General features: G+C 34.3%; 1 protein-coding gene across 4 annotated transcripts in view; it reads left to right on the forward strand.

Annotated features, from left to right (window-relative positions):
- LOC122526067 (MICAL-like protein 1) overlaps nt 1-19,356 on the forward strand; it is a 37,230-nt gene that overhangs the window by 10,946 nt on the left and 6,928 nt on the right. For 3 of the 4 annotated variants that reach the window (XR_006305945.1, XM_043649215.1, XM_043649216.1), the window contains exons 2-4: nt 4,001-4,305; nt 11,077-11,255; nt 15,106-15,194. Coding sequence is in view for 2 of the 4 variants with exons in the window: in XM_043649215.1 (XP_043505150.1) it covers nt 4,154-4,305; nt 11,077-11,255; nt 15,106-15,194 (420 nt within the window). In the remaining 2 variants the exon portion in view is untranslated. Of the gene's footprint in view, nt 1-4,000; nt 4,306-11,076; nt 11,256-15,105; nt 15,195-18,578; nt 18,633-19,356 lie in introns of those variants that run through there. The other variant, XM_043649217.1, reaches the window with a different exon arrangement.

Here is a 19,356-nt window from a genome sequence, read left to right on the forward strand (position 1 = left end):
TCCCCGTCTTATTTATATCTACAAACATTTTATTGTCATACAATCATATACTGCATTCTATTTAATACTATTGTCCAATTTTTCGTATATTGTGTCGTATAATTTATTTCATTTTATTTTACTTTTTTAATAAAAGGATCGAAAATTTTCTATAGACCTAATTTTATGTTACATCGTTTCTCTATCTCTTTCCGTTTATTTTCTTAACCTTATTCTCGACAGACTTCGAATTCTTATTCGTCATGTAATTTATGATCACTTAAATCATTGTATTCGATTTATGGATCTTACAGCAACCATAATCACACACGTGTCCTAGTATACCACCTTATGTATGTAAGAATATACAGTAGAGAAGAAGAAAATTTCTATCGAATTCTTCGCAAGCCTCGTGAAATTCTTTCTTTTCTTTTTTTTTTTTTATTTCTCTCGTTTACTTTCACCGCGATTGTTTCCAACGATTCTCTCACATTATATCTTTCAAATCGCTCGTTATAACGCCCGTGCAGAAACATTTTCACTGTAATGATTTTATCGCTACTACCGTGTGTGTAACAACACAACAAGAGAAACACCGAGAATGTACGTTGTTCGATCGTTAACTTACACAACATTCCTTTTAAATAATTTTACGAAAAATCATTTTCTTTTCGTTATCGTAATAATCATTCGTGCAGTTAATAACACCGAATTCCAAGTTTCTAAGCTACATTAAAAAATATGGTATATATTTATCGAGATTCGATGAAAAACTTTGATTAGAACGAGCTTCGAATTAGAGGTCAAGCGGAACGAGGTCAGGCAAGCAAGTTCTTTTTCTCTTTTTTTTTTTTTTTACTAATCAAAGATATGCAAATTATAAGAAACCCAAAAAGAAAAAAGAAGGAACACAAAAAATAGAAACAGGTTAGATTAGGAAGTAAATTTAGTGGTTCTATTTTTAGTAATTCCAACAATGGCGGTTTAGAATTCCTCGTGGAAAAGCTATCCTGGGATTTACTCGAACATCCCTCGTACAATTTGAACTATCTTTATAGAATAGGGTAACCTAATTGGTTGATCGGTGTTTCCCGATGACGTCATGCTCGGTACTCAAATAGATAAACGTTGAAATAGACAAAATTGATGAAATTTATTCGCGCATCTGCTTGCGTTCCCCAGAGCCCGCCATTTTGGATTATGAAAATAGCACACGGATGGTATCGATGGGGTTGATCGATAGATCATCCATAGATCATCGATAGATAGATAGATAGATAGATTTATAATCTCTGCTAAGATCTTCTCGGGTCAATTCCTTCGTGACATCATCGTCGTATTTGTAGGTACGGCCTCAACGACCTCGCGGCACTCTTGGCAAACGGCGAACAAGGCCGACTACTTCGCCACATGTAACTTTTACTTATTCCGCAGGAGCACCTACGTTTCACTCGCAACGGATCGCGACCGAAAGGAGCATTAATCACCGAGAGCCTTCGACTTAAAGGCAACCTCCTGTCGACGGTATTCGAGTAACTCCGCTTTCAAAGGACATGGAACACTTGTTCAACGAGTTTCATTGCAGTCACATTTTTCGGACTATTTTTTTCCTTCCGTCTTGTTAAGTCATCATGATTCTATTCTTTTAATTATCGCAGAATTAAAAATTAGAAGAATTATGAATAATGAAGTAATTCATTTTAGTGACGTTAGAATTTAGGTTGCCATCGTGATCAATGAAAGTTAACAAGACATTGGTCCGACCGAGCCCCTATTTCAGCTGGAACTGATCCCTTGGGTGTCCTGTAGGGTACTCGAGTATTTACAATGTTTTGGGTAGTCTAGATTTTCAAAGTAATGTGTCATAAGACAGTTGTAAAATCACGCCTATGAAGAGTACATTTAATCCCTTGACAATAATGAACTGCGTAAGATTATAGGTAAAAGGGTTTATGACAATGCGTACCGGATTGCCGATAGGTGTTCTAATCCTAACCCTTCTTTTCTCCTAATCCATTTTTTTTCTTATACTAATACTAATAAAAATACGATGTCCCATATATAGAATCTATGCATATACATAAACCCAGTTTCTTGTGTTCTGTGAAGAAAACAAATCGATTTTCTGCAGACAAAGAGAAAGACTTTCCGTGTCGGTTCACTGCTTCGAATTATTAAATTCGAGCTGGAGATATATCAGTGAGTTAGAAAAATGTAAGATTTATCGTTGAAATAGACATATATGCGTCTAACGTAATGCAAGTAAATACATACGTACAAAGTTTGAAACCGGTACCCAATAGGGTCCATCGTATACACACGTTCACTGTTTTTCCGAGCTCTAGCAAACGGATTCGCGGCACAACAGCTTGAGATTAATGCGCATGACTTGCCATTTGTAAAAGCTCCGAAGCCGAAGGCGGCATTTGTCGTGCTCTCTCTCTTTCTTTCTCTTGTATTTAGAAACCGGTTAGACCAGATACCGAATATATAAAAGGAAAGACGTTTTAAAGTACTTTCCCGTTAACCAACGTGAAGCGGTGCGTCACATTTACCACTTCTTCTTTTTCTTTTCTTTCCTTTTTTTGTACATCCCTTTTTATATTATTTTCTTACCCTTTTACTTCACCCTTTTTATAAGTTTTTTCCTTCTTTCTCCACCTATACCTCTTTTTCCCTTTTTTCCCTTCTTTGGAATAAGTCATAAACCAATCACCGTCGTTCACCACGACCCTTTTCGACCTCAGCGCACTCTTACGTCGCAAACTTTCTAATATGCCCCACGTGACTTGTCCCATCCGGGACGAGCGCCATTTTCAAACATTTGCCGAGGGAACGTTTCAAACGTGTTGGCTAATCGAGAACTAATCGATCTTAAACGACAACGTCGTTTGGATAGTAACTCTTATAGCTGTCATTTCAATCGACGAGAAAACGAAAGTGGTTTCGTTCTGGAGAAGTCGTTTCGAACAACTTTTTTTACTTATTTCTTCTTTCTCCTTCCTCTTCTTTTTCTTTTCCTTCTTTTTTCTCTTCCTCCTTTTCTCCCATTCTTAAGTTATGTCGACACGTAGAAAAAAAGTTGTGATAAATCACTTTATGAAATACGTGTTACCCCAATCGAGAATAATTCATTTCCTGTGTGCGACTTGAGAAAAGAATTTTAAATTAAAAAAGTCAACGCGAGCACGTGGTTAACCTCTAATTCATTATGAATTCGTATATGAGTCGGCCATTTTGTAAAGTTCTTACGTCCATTTACAATTTTTAGTTAGGAATAAGAAAAAACTCTAATTTCCTGTCCAGTCGAGATTTTTGGTTGATTTTTGTTTTAATATCAGTGCTAGAAATCGTAGAAAAATAATGTTATTTAAAAAAAATAACAAATGACTGGACCGAATTGTGTCGTGACGTTTTTCTAAACGTTCCAAATGATCGGTTCGAAAGTTACTCGTCGAAGAAAGAAATAGAAAGAAATGTTAAACATTCGGTCGCGAGTGATTGGTCAACTGGAAATACAAACAAGCTCTCCAATCATTCTCTTTCTTATCGCACTTATCTCAAACTGGAACTTCGAGAAATGATCTTTCTTTTTTTTTTCTCTCTCTTTCTCTTTCTGTTTCTACGAGATGATAGTTAACCGAGAGTACCAATTGCACACTTCACGCTCGAGCCGGTACATATTTTACACGACACAAGTTAGCGACTTTCACGTTCGACAAAACGTCCGCAGTAGTCTTTTCTAACTAACGACCACGATTTACAATCGTAATATAAACGCATTACTCTCAATGATACATTTCAAACTGGATTGTTGTTATGTTTTTTTAATCTCAGAATAGTGATTTAAAAAATTAAAATAGAAAATCTAATTTTAATTCAATAATCTTGTCATTTTTTTTTGTTGATTGAATACTTGATTACCACCAATCCATTTTTATTCATATTCTTGATTATTATGCAGGAGGGTATCTCAATCCTTCTCGATCTACAATTAAATAAATTTCTTTTCTGATTTCAGATTTGAAATAACTTACGGAACAAAGCTAGAGGAGAAAAAAAATTTCGAAAGATATTTCTCATCATTTTTCGGTGAAACTCGGAAACAAGGGTGAGAAGACACGTGACGTATTTCCGGAAGAAAGCACAAAAGGGAAACCTGGAAGGAGCGAAAATGGGTGAGAAACGTGGTACGAAAGCTCTCGAGCTCTGGTGCAGACGAATAACCGAGGGTTATCCGGGTGTAAACGTACAGAACATGACCACCTCCTGGCGAGATGGACTTGCATTTTGTGCCATGATTCATCACTTTCGTCCCGACCTCATGTGAGTACAACACCTTCATGAAAATAACATTTTCCTATCTCGGTAATCTTTCCGCTAAACGATTTCTGTCGTCAAATTCGAGATCTCGCATCAAATGAAACAAAAATAGACAACGTCATTTTTTTAAGAGGAAAATCGGTGCAAAGAAAAAAAAAACACTTATCGAAATTTCGATTAAGGGTAAAGCAGAAACCACAGTAACGAAATGAAATGCCATATCATCGGTATAAACATAGTCGTAAAATTGTCGATCGCGAATGGCTAACTACCAAACGGATTACCCCCACTGTCGGACCGTCGATGATTCATCCACTTTCGTGCTGACCTCTCGTACGTTTGTGTTACGATGACCCTGACTACTGTCTTGGTTGGAGGACGAGTCAGCAACCGCATGATGTGCAAAATGCAGAACGGCTTCGACCTTTCCTGTAGGAGCACGTTATTGAGCTATATAGTACACCAACACCTTTTACGACCTGATAAGAAACCTAAAGCTTGTTTTCCGAGACTCTTTCCAAACGATCTTATGCATCATTCACTTCTATTTTTATGTCGGATAGATAATATCTCAAGAAAGAGAGTGTCGTATTTGTTCCGGGAAAGATTGATCGACGTTTATGTTTTATTGAAAATTCAAAATGGCGATCCTAACCTCGAAGACATTCGTATCTTTAGCGCTCCGAGTAAATATATAAATAAAAAGAACAGAACGCGAAGTATTGCAGCTGTTTAAAAGAACAATGGATTCCTTTCGAGGTTGTTATCTAATTTGGCGCTCTTATATCACATGAAATATAAACTCGAGGGTAAGTCAATAATTATGTCCAATGTAATGGCGTTCTTTCGTGTGTTGACTGTACTATCTAACTACTATCCCGTATTAATATTTGCGTTCTTCCTTCTATGTCGACTCTACCGTTCTCAACAGGGGCCAACTTTGGCTACATTTTTTTTATCGCAATATTAACAGTGACCTTCAGTCATTGTCCTAAAAACTCCCTAGAAACTTTTCGTTGGATTATGACCAGTGTTCATTTTGTTTAACACACAAAGCGAAGTGGTCATTGTTAATGTCACGAAAAACAAAATGTAACCAAACCGAGCATTGTTCAAACCTGTCCAGCCTTAGTAACAGGAAAAGCTCAAATATAAATACAAGAGCACACTCGACTATATAGCCAACACACAAAAAATAGCATCACATTGCGGATAATTATTGACTCACCCTCTCGAGTAAATAAATCATGAAAGTGGTCTATCGATCACTTTCGTATTCTTCTTTATGGGGATGATGAAAATAAGAGAAAGAGAGATAGAAAGAGACAGATCGATACTATAGCCTACAGCATGACGACTTTAGGGCGCCTCCGGTCACTGACATTCGAACTCGACTTCTTCTATTATTTGCTAGTTTCCTTTTATTTCCTTGACTCTACTGTTTTTTCCTATCTACATCAATCAAATGTACTATACCCACCATGTCGTAATTCGAATGTTCATAGTTCACGTATTACACGTTTGCAAAGTGCAGACAAAAATATCAACTAGGAAACAAGAAATGAAGTTAACGTCGAACGTTAATTAGAAGCTGTTTACACGATTTTCAAACGATTTGAATATTTTTGTTCAGATTTTGCAATCAATGTCCAGAAGAAATTCAATTGGTGGTCTTTGGTCGATATCGTCTCTATCTTTCTCTCTTTCACATATCCTCCATGCACGTGTGCACACACGGCTAGTCCAGACAGTGGAATTCTATCGAGGAAATTTCAATTTCCTGAATCTAATCGTTAGAAAGCAAACGGATATCCTTTGTATTGCGTGTTCGACCATTCGTTTTTCTGGTCGATAAAAAAATTTTTTACCCGGTGGGTTTCCTTCTGTGTTACACTTTTTTTTCGACAACGAAATGAATTTTCCTTCTTTTTTTTTTTCCCTCTTTTTTCCTTTCTCTTTTCGTGGTTCTTTGAAGCCCAATCAATGGTGGACCAAAATGTGGGAGAGTAATATTTTTCGATGGCAGGTTTTGCGAGAGTTAGGGTTGAGCTTGAACGGCAAGATTTATTTCTTCTCAATTATTCATGAAGTACGCGAAGAGATATTAAACGAAGAAAAAGAAAAAGAAAAAAGAAAAAAAGAAGAAAGAAACAAAATTCTTTAAGAACTTTTTGGCTACCTTACAAACGTTTTTTAGTTCGTATTCCGACAGAGTGACGAGTCTGTTGTTCCCCTCATCGTTCGAATAGAAATAACGGGTTATTCTTTTTTTTCTTTTCTTTTTATATACCGAAAAGAATTCGAAAATTGTTTTGCATTTATAGGAATAGAAATCGTTCCTATGATAAATGGAATTCATTCGTAAAAATATAGGATTGATCGTATCATCTCTAGTAGAATTTAAAAACCATATATATGTATATATGTTCTTTTTGGTTGCCGTATGAAAATAAAACGAGGAACGCGTTTGACATAACGAGATTGTAATCCGTAACATAAATCTATGACATAGAAGGCGGGACTATGAACTACGCCTTCGACTATGCGGCTACCTTAGATCACGCTAACGTTAAATCGCATGACTAACGATCTATATTCCTGCTTTAGCTATTTGTAAATTATCGTCCTTATTCTACGTAACCTACGTAAGCTTAAAAATATTATTACGTTTTTTTACGATAGGTGCGTGTAAACGACGCGAGCGAGTGCACTTTTTCAAAAAGAACAAAAAATATCTCTTTTGAATTTAAATTAAATTAAATATTTTTCGTCCACGTTCAAGTATTACGAACTACATGCGTTAAAAAACAAAAAGAAAAAAACAAAACATTTTCGGACCTAAATTTGTACAAACTTTTTTTTTCTACTCACTCGACCTAATTAACATAAAATATAAGTTTGGCCTCAACCTTTTTTTTTTTCTTTTTTTCTTTTTTCATTTTTTTCTTTCCTTTTTTTTTTTTAATATCCTGTATATTAATCGTATAACCCAGTTTACGGAGAGAATATAAAATAAAATTATCCGTGAGGCGCGTTTGCCATCGTGGAGGTTTACCAAAAAAATGAGAAAGGAATTTGTCGCTATCGTTTTTCACCCTAGTACGTACCCACCTCATTCCGCTTTTGTAATCGATCGGGAAACAGAGCATGATGAGAGGAGCGCACCCCTCAATGATCAAGGGAGGAAAATGTTCTACAATCTATGCGCATGCGCGAACACGCTTTCGCCAAATCTCTTCTCCGATTTCTTTTGCTTCTGTGTTGATTAATGGTTTTTTCCTTGGGGGAACAAACAAAATTTATCGCCGTACTCCATTGTTCTTGTATTATTTTCAACGATGTTTTTTTTTTTTTTAGTCTACCATCCGAGTTTTATTTTATATTTCTTTTGTTTTTCGTACTTTTTATTATGAAATAAAAAAAGAAAAAAAAACGAAGGATACAAGTTATAAATTGATCGAATCATTTTTATTTTTACGCGTATGGTGGTCGAATTTTCTTGTTTTCTTTTTTTTTTCCAATTTTAAACCAATTCATACGTTTAATGATGATTTTTTTGATGGTTTAAATTATTTATGAAATTAGTTACATAATAGTATTTCGTATTTCGTTTGGGCAATCCTCGAGATGACCTTTGAATTTCACCGCTCAAAGGTTCCCGCCTTTTTCTGATCCAACGATCTGGCGTCTACGATTGGTAAGAAGGAACACCTGTTTGGTGTTTCACTTTCACCGATGGGAGGGGGAAGCCCGTTCTTTGAGGAAATTCTCACGCGATTCTCTTTCTTCCTGAATCCCTCTTCGCGAGTTGACTCTCCGACGTATAATCTGATGTCTTCATCTCTCGGAACGATCTCACTTTCGAATTTATCCTTGTCCTTGGAAAAGAACAATTTGGTCGTATTTTAAAAAAGAAAAGAAAAGTAAGCGAAAACATCGTTCGAATTAATTCAAATACTATTAACGTTACTATATACGTTTCCTTTCCAATTTTATGAAACAAAAGACAAAAGAATTTCCTAACCAAACAACGAATACCAATCATCATTGAGATGAGTAAATTGAATTGAGTACCCAATTTCCATGCAACGTATAATCGAAATTAAAAATTAAGATCCCTAAGAGGTTTCAAATCGAACGCGTTAGCTGGTGGGTCTCTATGCTGGGATTATTGGAGGCCGAGAAGAGAAAAATGGCGGCCAGAAAAAGAAGATGCAGCAAAAGAGAAAGAGAAAAGAGAGAGAAGAACTTTTTGCTCGAGCAATAAACGACAAGAAAAACGATAGAGAGATAGGGTTATGGCACAAAGGGGAGAGGGAGAGGGAGAGGGAAAAGGTGGAGGTGGTGGTGGTGGCGGTGTAAGGGGAAGGGGGGTTCGGGGTGGGTGTGGCGGCACCGGTCTGCTGGACCTCTGAGTCATCGTCTTTCGTCTTTCGTCCCAGACAAGCACGTTCGGGTCGATTGCCAAGAGTCGAAGAGCCGGTTATGCTTGCTACGCACACATGCACACACACATATAGTACACAACATATGTATAAATGAGATATAGCTACTCCTACATGTGTACAAGTGAGTCTTGTTTTCGTGTGTATGTGTATTCTCTATATCAGAGAAATTACTCGTCTCTGTTCTTCTTCCTCCTCCTCTTCTTCCTCCTCCTCCTCCTCTTCTTCTTCTTCTTCGCGTAACCATTCACCGGTCCCACGAACGCTACTTGAATGCGATATCCTTCGCAAACGTTCCTGATTTCAAGCTTAACCTTTTGTATTCTTTACATTTCCTTTCTTTATTTCTTCATTCCCTTATTTCCTTTGTATGGAAATATGATTAAGAATTTTCTATACTGATATTTTATTATTCGAAAAAAACAACACGTATATATATATATATATATGGAGGAACGTGATCTTTACCGGAAGTTGATGTTATTGAAGATTATTGTTGGATCAAATGAATAGTTAAATAGCATTCATTATAGTTTTAATTATTTCGTTATGGCATGCTTTCGCTAGAGTATCCTTCAAAGGAATTTGTTATATCCTAATATTATTGAATATACTATATATATATTAATATGAAATATTACTTGTGTGGTCGGCAATTATAAAATAATAGCATTCTTTGTTCGAATATAAAATACGATAATAATTATTAAACAAAATTAATTATCCAAACCAATGAATATTTGGCCGTATAAATATTTTCTACAAACGAATAATACGACGATCCGATTAGCAAGAAACGTTCTAAACAATAAGCGAGAATCGCGGAATAATTTCATTCTCGAAAGATCAACTTTAGTTTCAATATCGTCGGAAAGGTCAGCTTTAGTTTCAATATCATGACAAGTACGCGCTTTGCGTCGGAATTCGAGCGTTATAGTCGATCTCCTCCTGCCCCCCTCACCTCCCCTCCCTATTCCTCTTTCTACGTTTCCATCGTTTCCATATGGAGGAAGAGGAAGAAGAGAAAAAGGAGAAGAGAGGAGAATGGCAAAAGAGAGAGGGGGGGATCGGGGGGTGGAGGGAGGGGGTGGTTGGAGTTAGAGGAGTCATAAAAACGGTCGGAAAAATTTTTGATAGGAAGATGCGACCGTGTCGTGTAGGAGCGAGGTCAAGTGCCAATGTCGAATGTCCTGACGACTTTCGACCTAGAATTTCATGCTCGTTGCTCGGAATGACGAGTAATAAGCCGACGGTAGCGCGTATATGCATATCGATTTGCTGAAAATAGAAACGTTTTTGGTATAAGGATAACCCTTCTTCCTTTTGGGAAAATAAAAAAGAAATTGAAAAAAATTATATTTTGCATACGCATAGTTCGGTTGGTCGTTCGATAACATCTTCTCCTTTTTTTATAATTTTAAATGGTTTTTAATGAAATTATTAATGAATTATCGATTGGCGTGTTATCATCAGAAGACATTGAAATCTAATTTTATCCGAGTGATTTTTCGACAGTACGCGGAAAAGGGAAACCAATAACCGATATCCGCTCCTGTTCTTCGAATCCTATCCTCGATTTTGACAAATCGCGTATTCACCGGTTTACATCGAAACTTATCGATGTTGTATTCTACGAACAAGCCCGCATTGATTTCTATGCATCTTTCAGTAACGTTAAGGTTCCCTTTTTTATTATAGCCTTTGTTAGGAACAAGTTTCTTTTGACCCTGCTGGTAGTAGTATCTACGTAGTAATAAATCGTCTTGTTCGTTTGCTTTTTTTTTCCCCTATAAAATATGCACGCTTTTTTTTTTTTGTTAATCCTCGAAATCGTTGATATGACGCGTCTTTTGAGTAGCACCCTTTTATTAGCAACTTTAATACGACGATTTCATACCGATATTACGTTCGAGTTTTAGCCAATCTTTGTTGACAGTGTCAGAAATATCTTTGAGTAAGGGGTGGACTTGTGGTTATTACTTCGGCTACGATTGCTTTTGGGGACAAATTTTGGGAAAAAACGTCATCTCGAAAATTTATGCGTCCAAGGAAAAATATAAGTTCCCGCATATTTATTATTGTAATATTACTTAATGATAATAATAGTAGTAATAATAATAATTAAAAAACAAAAGATTAAATGTTAATTATTAGTTGTTGAAAGCTTCGGATAAAACTCCATTTGCACGGCACGACAGCGACGTCAATGACGTTAACGTCGTTAATGAATATAACCTTGATCTCAATCTCTTTTCTTTTTCTTTTTTCCTTCTTCCTTTTTCTTTTTCTTTTTCTTCCTTTTTCTTAACCTTTTGTCTTTATTTCGCAGCGATTTCAACAGCCTTAACAAGGACGACGTCTACGGGAACAACGAGCTGGCATTCAGAATTGCCGAGCAACATTTAGGAATCCCCGCTCTTTTAGACGCCGAAGATATGGCTTCTTGTTCCGTGCCCGATCGATTATCGATTCTAACCTATCTTTCGCAGTTCTATCAAACCTTCAAAGGTAAGCAATAATCCATGACTAACAAATTGTAACTAACAACATTATTGTTTGAATTACTTAAAAATCTTTCAAATGGCAGTTTATTTAAAGTTGCAGTGTTCATTGTTCATAAATATTTAGCAAATTATTCCTTGGAAGTAAACTAATAAGTTTTAAAATGGAGCTTGGAGAGACGCCATCTTGTTGAAATTCTTCTTGTTAATTGGTTCTTTGATTTTATTTTGACATACACATCATATTTACATTTAATCATCTTGGCTAATTTGCACGCAAGATTTATTTCTTCATTCGAGTAACAACTAATCACGAATCTTTTATTTACGTATATAGACGGAAGAAATATGGACGAAGTTTTGAATATAAACGAATCAAAAGTGAAGAAAACAGGATACAGAAAATAGAAACGGGATGGAAAATTGGAAGTATATTCGAAGATATACCGAGGAGGTGTTGTTCATGATTGTTTTGCTTTTGAATTTATCTTCTTAAGTTTTACAAACGGAAAATAGTTCCTACTGCTACTTTTACTAACTCTCTCTCTTTTTCAGTCGACAAAATGATTATATTATTTTCATTACGGTGTAAACAAAGGATACTTGCAAACAAGTTCATACAGTTAACATCTTCAAGGCACCCGTTTTAATGAAATTTTATAAATGTTAGAAATTGTGTTCTTGGCTACTAACGAATAGAAAATTTCTCTCTTTTGCGAATCTGTTTAACCAATTATGCTGTTTCCTCTGTTCTTAATTCACGCCGTAAATTAATTCGTATGATAGAAAAAATATTAAACGCATCGCGTCGATTAATTTCATTTAATTAATTCTCAATTAATTTTGTATGAATTGTAAAAACTAGAAAATTGTTTTTCAAAACGATTGATCCGTGCACGGCATAAATATTTCAAATTAATATCCATGGAGTATTATTTTTTTGCACGCGTGCGTATCTCCTTGGGAGTGAGAAATCGAGTTGTAGATCCGTCACGTGCAATTTTAGTGGTAGACCATTCGCGGTTGGTGTTGCACGTCCGATCGACGGACGTGACGTTTCAAACGTCACATTGAGTTAACGTCTTGTCGTTACTAAATAGGCCAAATAGGTTGCAGCATTCCAGGAGAGTAAGAGACAGAGAGAGAGAGAGAAACGTTGCGTGTACCCATACATCATTCATTATACAGGATGCTTCGCATAATTTCATTGCTTATCTTCGTTGTTTTTTTATTATAAAAACAAAACCAATATCCAAGGATATAATTTTTGTACAGAAAATGGACAATGTTTATAACACTTTTTTACTTTTTATCACAATTTTAGAATGTTTTTACTAAAAAAAAATAATTGTTAGTTTTTGTCTACCGATTACTGCATAATAAATAAAGAATTAAGTATAAGTTACATTTATCATAATATAATTACGATATGGTACAAATTATACTATAAGTTTAACATTATACAATTTTATTTTATTTATTTCATGTTTTTTTGTTGTTTTTGACACAAAACAAAATTCATTTAAAACTGGTTAACGTGTTAATATTCTCCGTTATTAAATATTTTCATTTTCTTCGAATCTCATATATTTTTAACGTTTACTATTATATTATTTAATTATTCATTAACGTTTACTTTATATAGAATGAAATTTATTTTTCATAGAAATATGACAGTACTCTCACGGTATACACACACTTTTAAGTAGAACGTCGTTAAATTACTCGCTTACTTTCTTCCTTTTCATGATCCACTGAAGAACCATGTGTGTATACGTGTATATGTATATGTATGTTGAGAGTGTGCAACTGTTGCATTGTTTCGTAGATTGACGTCTCATACAGTTTCCTTCGTCGTTAAGATTAATCCGTCGTCGTTCTCTCTTGAACCAACTCGTTGGAGATAATGAACGCCACGGAGAGAAAAGAAAAGAATACCTTTCTCGTTCTTGTTTCGTACGGAAGTATGCGTCAAAATCACCAACGAAGAAGATAATAATCGGGAAAGACAAAACATACTCCGAAGAAATTAATTACTCCGATTTTTTCCTTTTTTTTTCCTTTTTTCCACTTTCTCGTATTCAATCGTGAAAAGAAAAGAAAACAAATTATTTCGTACGCTTGAAAGTATGAGAATATCGAAAGTTTTCTCGAACGATGAACGGTCTTCTTTCGATTTTCTTTTATTTTCATTGTTTTTCTTTATAATTTTTACGTTATTAAATTAATTCGCAAAATTGTCAGTATTGTTTTTTTCTTTGTTTTAATAAAAAAATTAATACGTAACCTCTTGACGCAATGTTGTGTTCTTGTTAAAAAAATGATAATAAAATATTCATATGTAGTCGATAGGTTCGTTTTACAAAATGTTGAAAGAATAAAAATATTTATTCTTTATTTATTTCTATTATTTATTTATTACAATCAATTTTATGAAGCGAATAAACTTCGATTCTTCGAAAGTTTTCTCGCAAAAAGGCAGGCGTCTTCTTTTCATCTAAAGAAATAAAACTTGCTTCTTGACTTACTAATAAACTCGTGGTAAATAAACTTGTTGAGAGAGGGTGAGAGAGAAAATCTTTACGGAGTCCTTGCTTGATGATAATTAAGTCTTTATTAGTATTGATGTATATCTATGCGTTTGTATGCTTAATTGTATTGAGACATCATATACGACGACTTTAAAAGCTTCAACAGCCACTTGTTGAGTTCTTCACAGATTTCTATTCATTTATTTGAATTTCTCTCTCTCTCTCTCTCTCTTTTTTTCTGTCCATCTTTATTTCTCTTTTTATTTGCTGTTAGATTCGAAACTATATATGCATTTAGTTTGAACGATACAAAGCATTTTGTAGATACTTGTTGAATTGTCTTGTCATTATCGTACTAGATCATGAAATTTTCATAATGTTTTCTCTCTCTCTCTCTCTTTCTCTTGCTTTCGTTCTATTTTTTTTTTCTATTGGGGACAGGAAAACGCAACTATGTATTATTTTCAATATCACAATCCAGTTTCCTCTACGTGTTCTGTGTGAATGACGAGGAATAACGATGACAAAGCTAGGTCAAATGAAATTTCCAGCCTGTCAGAATTTATGAGTAATTGCGAAACTCAGCTGGCAGTCGAGAGTACACGCATACTTTTAAGATTTGCAATTAATATATTGCTGTATGTTAGAAGAGAGCATGCTGTCATTATGATTATTAAGAGAAAAGAAAGAAACAAGTAGACATTTGGAAATTGTGTTCTTGTGTGATTTGTGCTTTTACACATGTGTGTATGTGTGTTTGTGTGTGTAAGAGAGTGTGAACGTTTCGGATCGTTAAAAGATCGTTTATTATTTTACTGACATTTACTTATATTTATTACCATTGTTTCACCACGTTTCACTGTTATTATACAACAGATGTGTTCCAAATGAATTAATAATTATTCAATGGGAATAACCATTCTCTATCTGTTATTCAATAATCAAGAAATTTCATTTAACGTTTTGAAAAAGATGTATATACTAGTATTTCTTTTCAAAAATATCCAAGTTTATGATCATTATTTGACAATTTTATATATATTTAACAATGTTTATCTGTATCGTCGTAACTTTCTTTACTGTTAATATGCGACAGCTGTTGCACGTGAAAAATTTACGAATGATTTAACTCGATAAACATTCCTCTCGATATTTTAAGATAAATGAAACTCAAACTTCCGGTTTAAATTAAGAAAGTAAAAGAATCACATTCGCGATAAAATAATCGAATAAAAAATGATGACAAATTTTTGTCATAATGAATAACAATTAATAACATAAAATTGAATATAATATATTAACAAATGTTTCGTATATTTATTTCAGGATCATCTCCTAGCCGTTTAGCGACGAACAGAACAGTCGAAACAACGGAAGAAAGAATCGCCCCGGTTCCAGAATCACCAAAAGCCAAGGTATCGATGCTTCGACATTTTCAAATAATGCTACTATTAAATCAAAGCATTAGAATTTCAAAAAAAAATAACAAAGAAACTCACTATAACTGATTGGGGGTAGGGAGGGGGAGGGGAAATGAAACAAAAATTAGGAAAAACTTTCGCTTTTCGTAACTTTTCTTTTGCCGACTTTATTTTCTTCATCTATTATATTTATTTTTCTTCTTCTTAATTAATATTCATTATTTGATATTCCGTAGTTGTTGTTATCATTATTATTATTATTATTATTATTATTAATTGTTGTCATTGTTGTTGTTATTGTTGCGCAGCAGCAGGCTTATGGAGCTCTCATTTTTAAAGCTTTCGATCAAAGCGTTCGTCAAAGAAGCTACTTTTTTTTTCTCTCCTATTCTATCCCCTTTTTTCTCATCGAGCTTTTTAATCATTGAGCATGGGGTGCTTAAATTTTGCGAACAAATTTTTTAAATAATTTATATATACATATATATATTTTTTTCTTCTCCTTTTTATTTTTATATAAACGATTAAACAAATTTATTCTTCAAATGAATTCGCAATATTTTAGCATATTCTGCGTAACACGTTCATTGCAAAATTCGTTGTAGAGACGCGATTCATTGTCATTCGTCATAGCAATCATCAGCTACAAAAAAAAAAAATAATCCTAAAAATTGAAACACAATTTTGCGAGGTGGTGCGTATCGTTTTAACGATACTCCGGAGAAGAATCATTGCTATTATACGCTGCTGCTTCTTTTTTTTTTTTTTTAAATATATCGTAGCTTTCTTTTTTAATAATTATTATTCAAATACAAAAATGTGTCATCTCTCTCCTAAGTGGAATAAAAAAAGGCGGAGGATATGTTGTCACGTGATCCGAGATAAATTTTCAATGGCGATCGTTCCTTTCCGTTAATCAAATCTTCTTCTTCTTCTTCTTCTTCTTTTCTTTATCTTATTTTCATTAAAAAGTTTCCTTTTTGTCGCATCACTTTCTTTCCTCAATTTTTCCCATCTCACATTTCGCCAGTTTCATTTTTCTTCCCGGTTCGCTTTTACGTTTCTTCTTTCCATCCTCGTCCCTTGTTTTCTCCCCCCAATTTCTCTCTCCATAGATTTTTTCCTTCTCATTTTGTGAATCTTGTTTTCCCGTGTTTGCTTTTTTTTTTTTTTCTTTAATTTACCTTTTCCTTTTTTCATTTTCTTCCACTTGTTTTTCTCTCGTTCTAGTTTTTTCTTTTTCTTTCCCCACATCCTATCCTTGTACTTTCCCCCATCATCGTATCACTTTTTTTCGATCGAATCGATCGATCGATCGTTTTGCAAAAAGGCGCGCCATTCGTATCTCTGTTCTTACACCTTTTCTTCTCCTTCTCCTTCTTCTTCTTCTTATTTTTCTTGTACATCGGTGTTTCGCAATCAACTGCGTTCCGGCATTCGAAGAGGATCCTCTTAAGAATCTTCACGATAAATACACACATATAGGTCATTGACTGGCGCACCTCGATGATGATGATGATGATGATGATGATGATGATGATGATGATGATGATGATGATACATCCGTCTCTCTCTCTCTCTCTCTTTCTCTCTCTCTCTCTCTCTGTATTTCTTTTCCTTCTCTTTATCTTTTACTTCAGTTACCCGCAAAAGTTCCTTCGAAAGGAAAAAGAAAACACAACAACGCGCGTTTATATATTGTGTAGTAAAATACAACATACGTTCCTCATCCTCGTATGCAGTTTACCTTGACATCGACTCGCCAGATTCCTCCTGTAACCATTGCAACAACAAAATACCATCAACCGAGATGCACTTTTGCATAATTTGTCATTTATTTACCATTCTTTCTCTCAGGTTCGAACTATACATCCTAAACGATACGATACGATTTCACGAGACCCCCCCCATCCCCAGTAGGGGGGGATAAATCGGAATTTCAATTGCCAATGCAGCGTTGAAATATTTGCTTTCCTATCGAAATTCCTTTGTTTGTTTTTTTTTATCCTTTCGTACCAAATATCAGAACTAATATTTAACTTTGCAATTTGTTGCTATTGCAACAATGAGTTTCGAAAAAATTCATTTGAGGATTTTAGAGGCCCCCAGGCAGCAGGCAGGCAGGCAGGCAATTGGCCTTTTGCCCTCATAGGATAAAGGCACCGTTGTACCTCTCGGAAATACATCGTCGTACATTTTAGATTTCTCTCGTTCTATCTTTCTTTGATCGTTAATGAGCAATCAAAGACTGGGTAACGCGATAAAAGACTATTAAAATAGCTACACTGTCGATCATCGTTAAACGATAATGAATAACGACTTTCGAAAATGTGCCAACGGGTTTTCTACCCAAACACCGTACTTAAAACTTCATTTTGTCGATTCATTCTGCCCCGCGTGTGTCGCCTCTCGTAATATTTCTTTAACATAAGAAAAAGAAACAATGAGTCTTCGACGGAACCGTTACCTTTATATGCATGAGTTGCATCAAAATAATTATTCTACGTTAAAATAGCTAATATTTGTTATTTATATAACGCGCTGGTAATTATGAAAGTGGACGAAGTTAAAAAGTAGAATACCAAATTAATCCTATTATCTATATTCTTATGAAACATATATTTTGTATTATCGAATAAATTGTAAAATAAATTTCTTTTTTTTATATATTTTCTTTTTTACTTACAATTAATTCACCTTCGTAATTACCACCAATCTTTTTCGCACGTTTGCGAGCTAATGCTAGTTCTTAGCTGAACAAAAATAATAATAATAATAATAATAGAAATAGATTGATTCTACGGTTATACACGTAAAAATATAACGATGTTAAAAAATGTTAGTTTAAATGATCATTTCTATTAACTAATACAAAAAAAAATAAAAAAATATATTTTAATTATTTATCATTTATTATTTCAAATAGAAAAACACACATCATATAGGAATTTATCCTCCGAACTGTACAACGCTTCGTGTATCGTTATCTTATCGGAATATGGAAAATGGGACATACATTGTTGCCTCGAAGGATTTATATAATTTTTACCGTTGGCCATTGTCAAAATGACTCATCGTTTCCTCGCAAAACGTGACTCTTTCATGTCCACGTTTTCTGTCCTCGTTATAATAATCGTAGTCGTCGTCGTCTACGTCGTCGTTGTCGTTGTGTCATTGTCGTTGATATTGTTAACGTTATTTGTTGGTTACCATTTTCTTGTCTCGTTGTTGTTTTATACAGGAAACAAATTTTAGTCTATTTTATTGAAAAAAAAGACCACGCAAAACTTACGAATCGCGAGTGGACCCGGACCATTCCATTCTTTCTATTGGAAACACGTGTTAACTCCTCTCTCACCGTTTATTTTTGTTCCCCAGGAGGAAAGCTTGGACTTAATGGGGCAATATAAACCTGAAATATTCTGCTAGAAGGTAATTCGCTTTGTCGTTTATTGTTTTGTTGCTTGTATCTTTATCCTTTTTTTCTTCTTTATTTTCTTTTTCCTTTATCTTTACCTGTTTTATATTTTTTTTTATTTGTATTTGTTTGTTGTAATTAGTTTTGGTTGTTTTTGAGGGGGGGGGGGGTAATTATTCTTGCATGCTTTTATTCGTTCTTATCTTTTTTTTTCTTATTTTACCTTCTTTACTTTTATTTTTATCTTTATTTTCTTTCTCATTGTGCTATGATTCTGCATGACTTACCAATAACATTGCAAAATTAATACCTGTTTCCGTGTAACGTTTCCATTAACATTGTTACATCTTTCGCTTACTTTACTTTTTCTTTTTTTGTTTTTGTTTTTGTTTTTCTTTCTTTTTCTTAAAATTATTTATTTGTTTAATTATACGATTAGGCTCAAACGAGATTTTTTATTTGCTCATTTTCTTTAAACTTTTCTTTTTACCTTATTAGAAGGGATCGAAAATTGAAATTAGGTCATGTTTATATACACGATACACGTATACGATAATAATGAAAAAGTTTTTATACCTTTCTCTCTCCCCGTCTTTATCTCTTTAATCCATTTTATTTCCCTTTTCTGTTTCTGTTTTTTTTTTCTCGTTAAGTAAGCGAATGTGATGAAATGATTTACACGTTTATCTTTTAATTTTCTTTTTAATATAAAACCACCTGTATGTACATTATGTAATT

Source organism: Polistes fuscatus, unplaced genomic scaffold (assembly GCF_010416935.1).
Source record: "Polistes fuscatus isolate 324 unplaced genomic scaffold, CU_Pfus_HIC Scaffold10, whole genome shotgun sequence".
Lineage (NCBI taxonomy): Eukaryota > Metazoa > Arthropoda > Insecta > Hymenoptera > Vespidae > Polistes > Polistes fuscatus.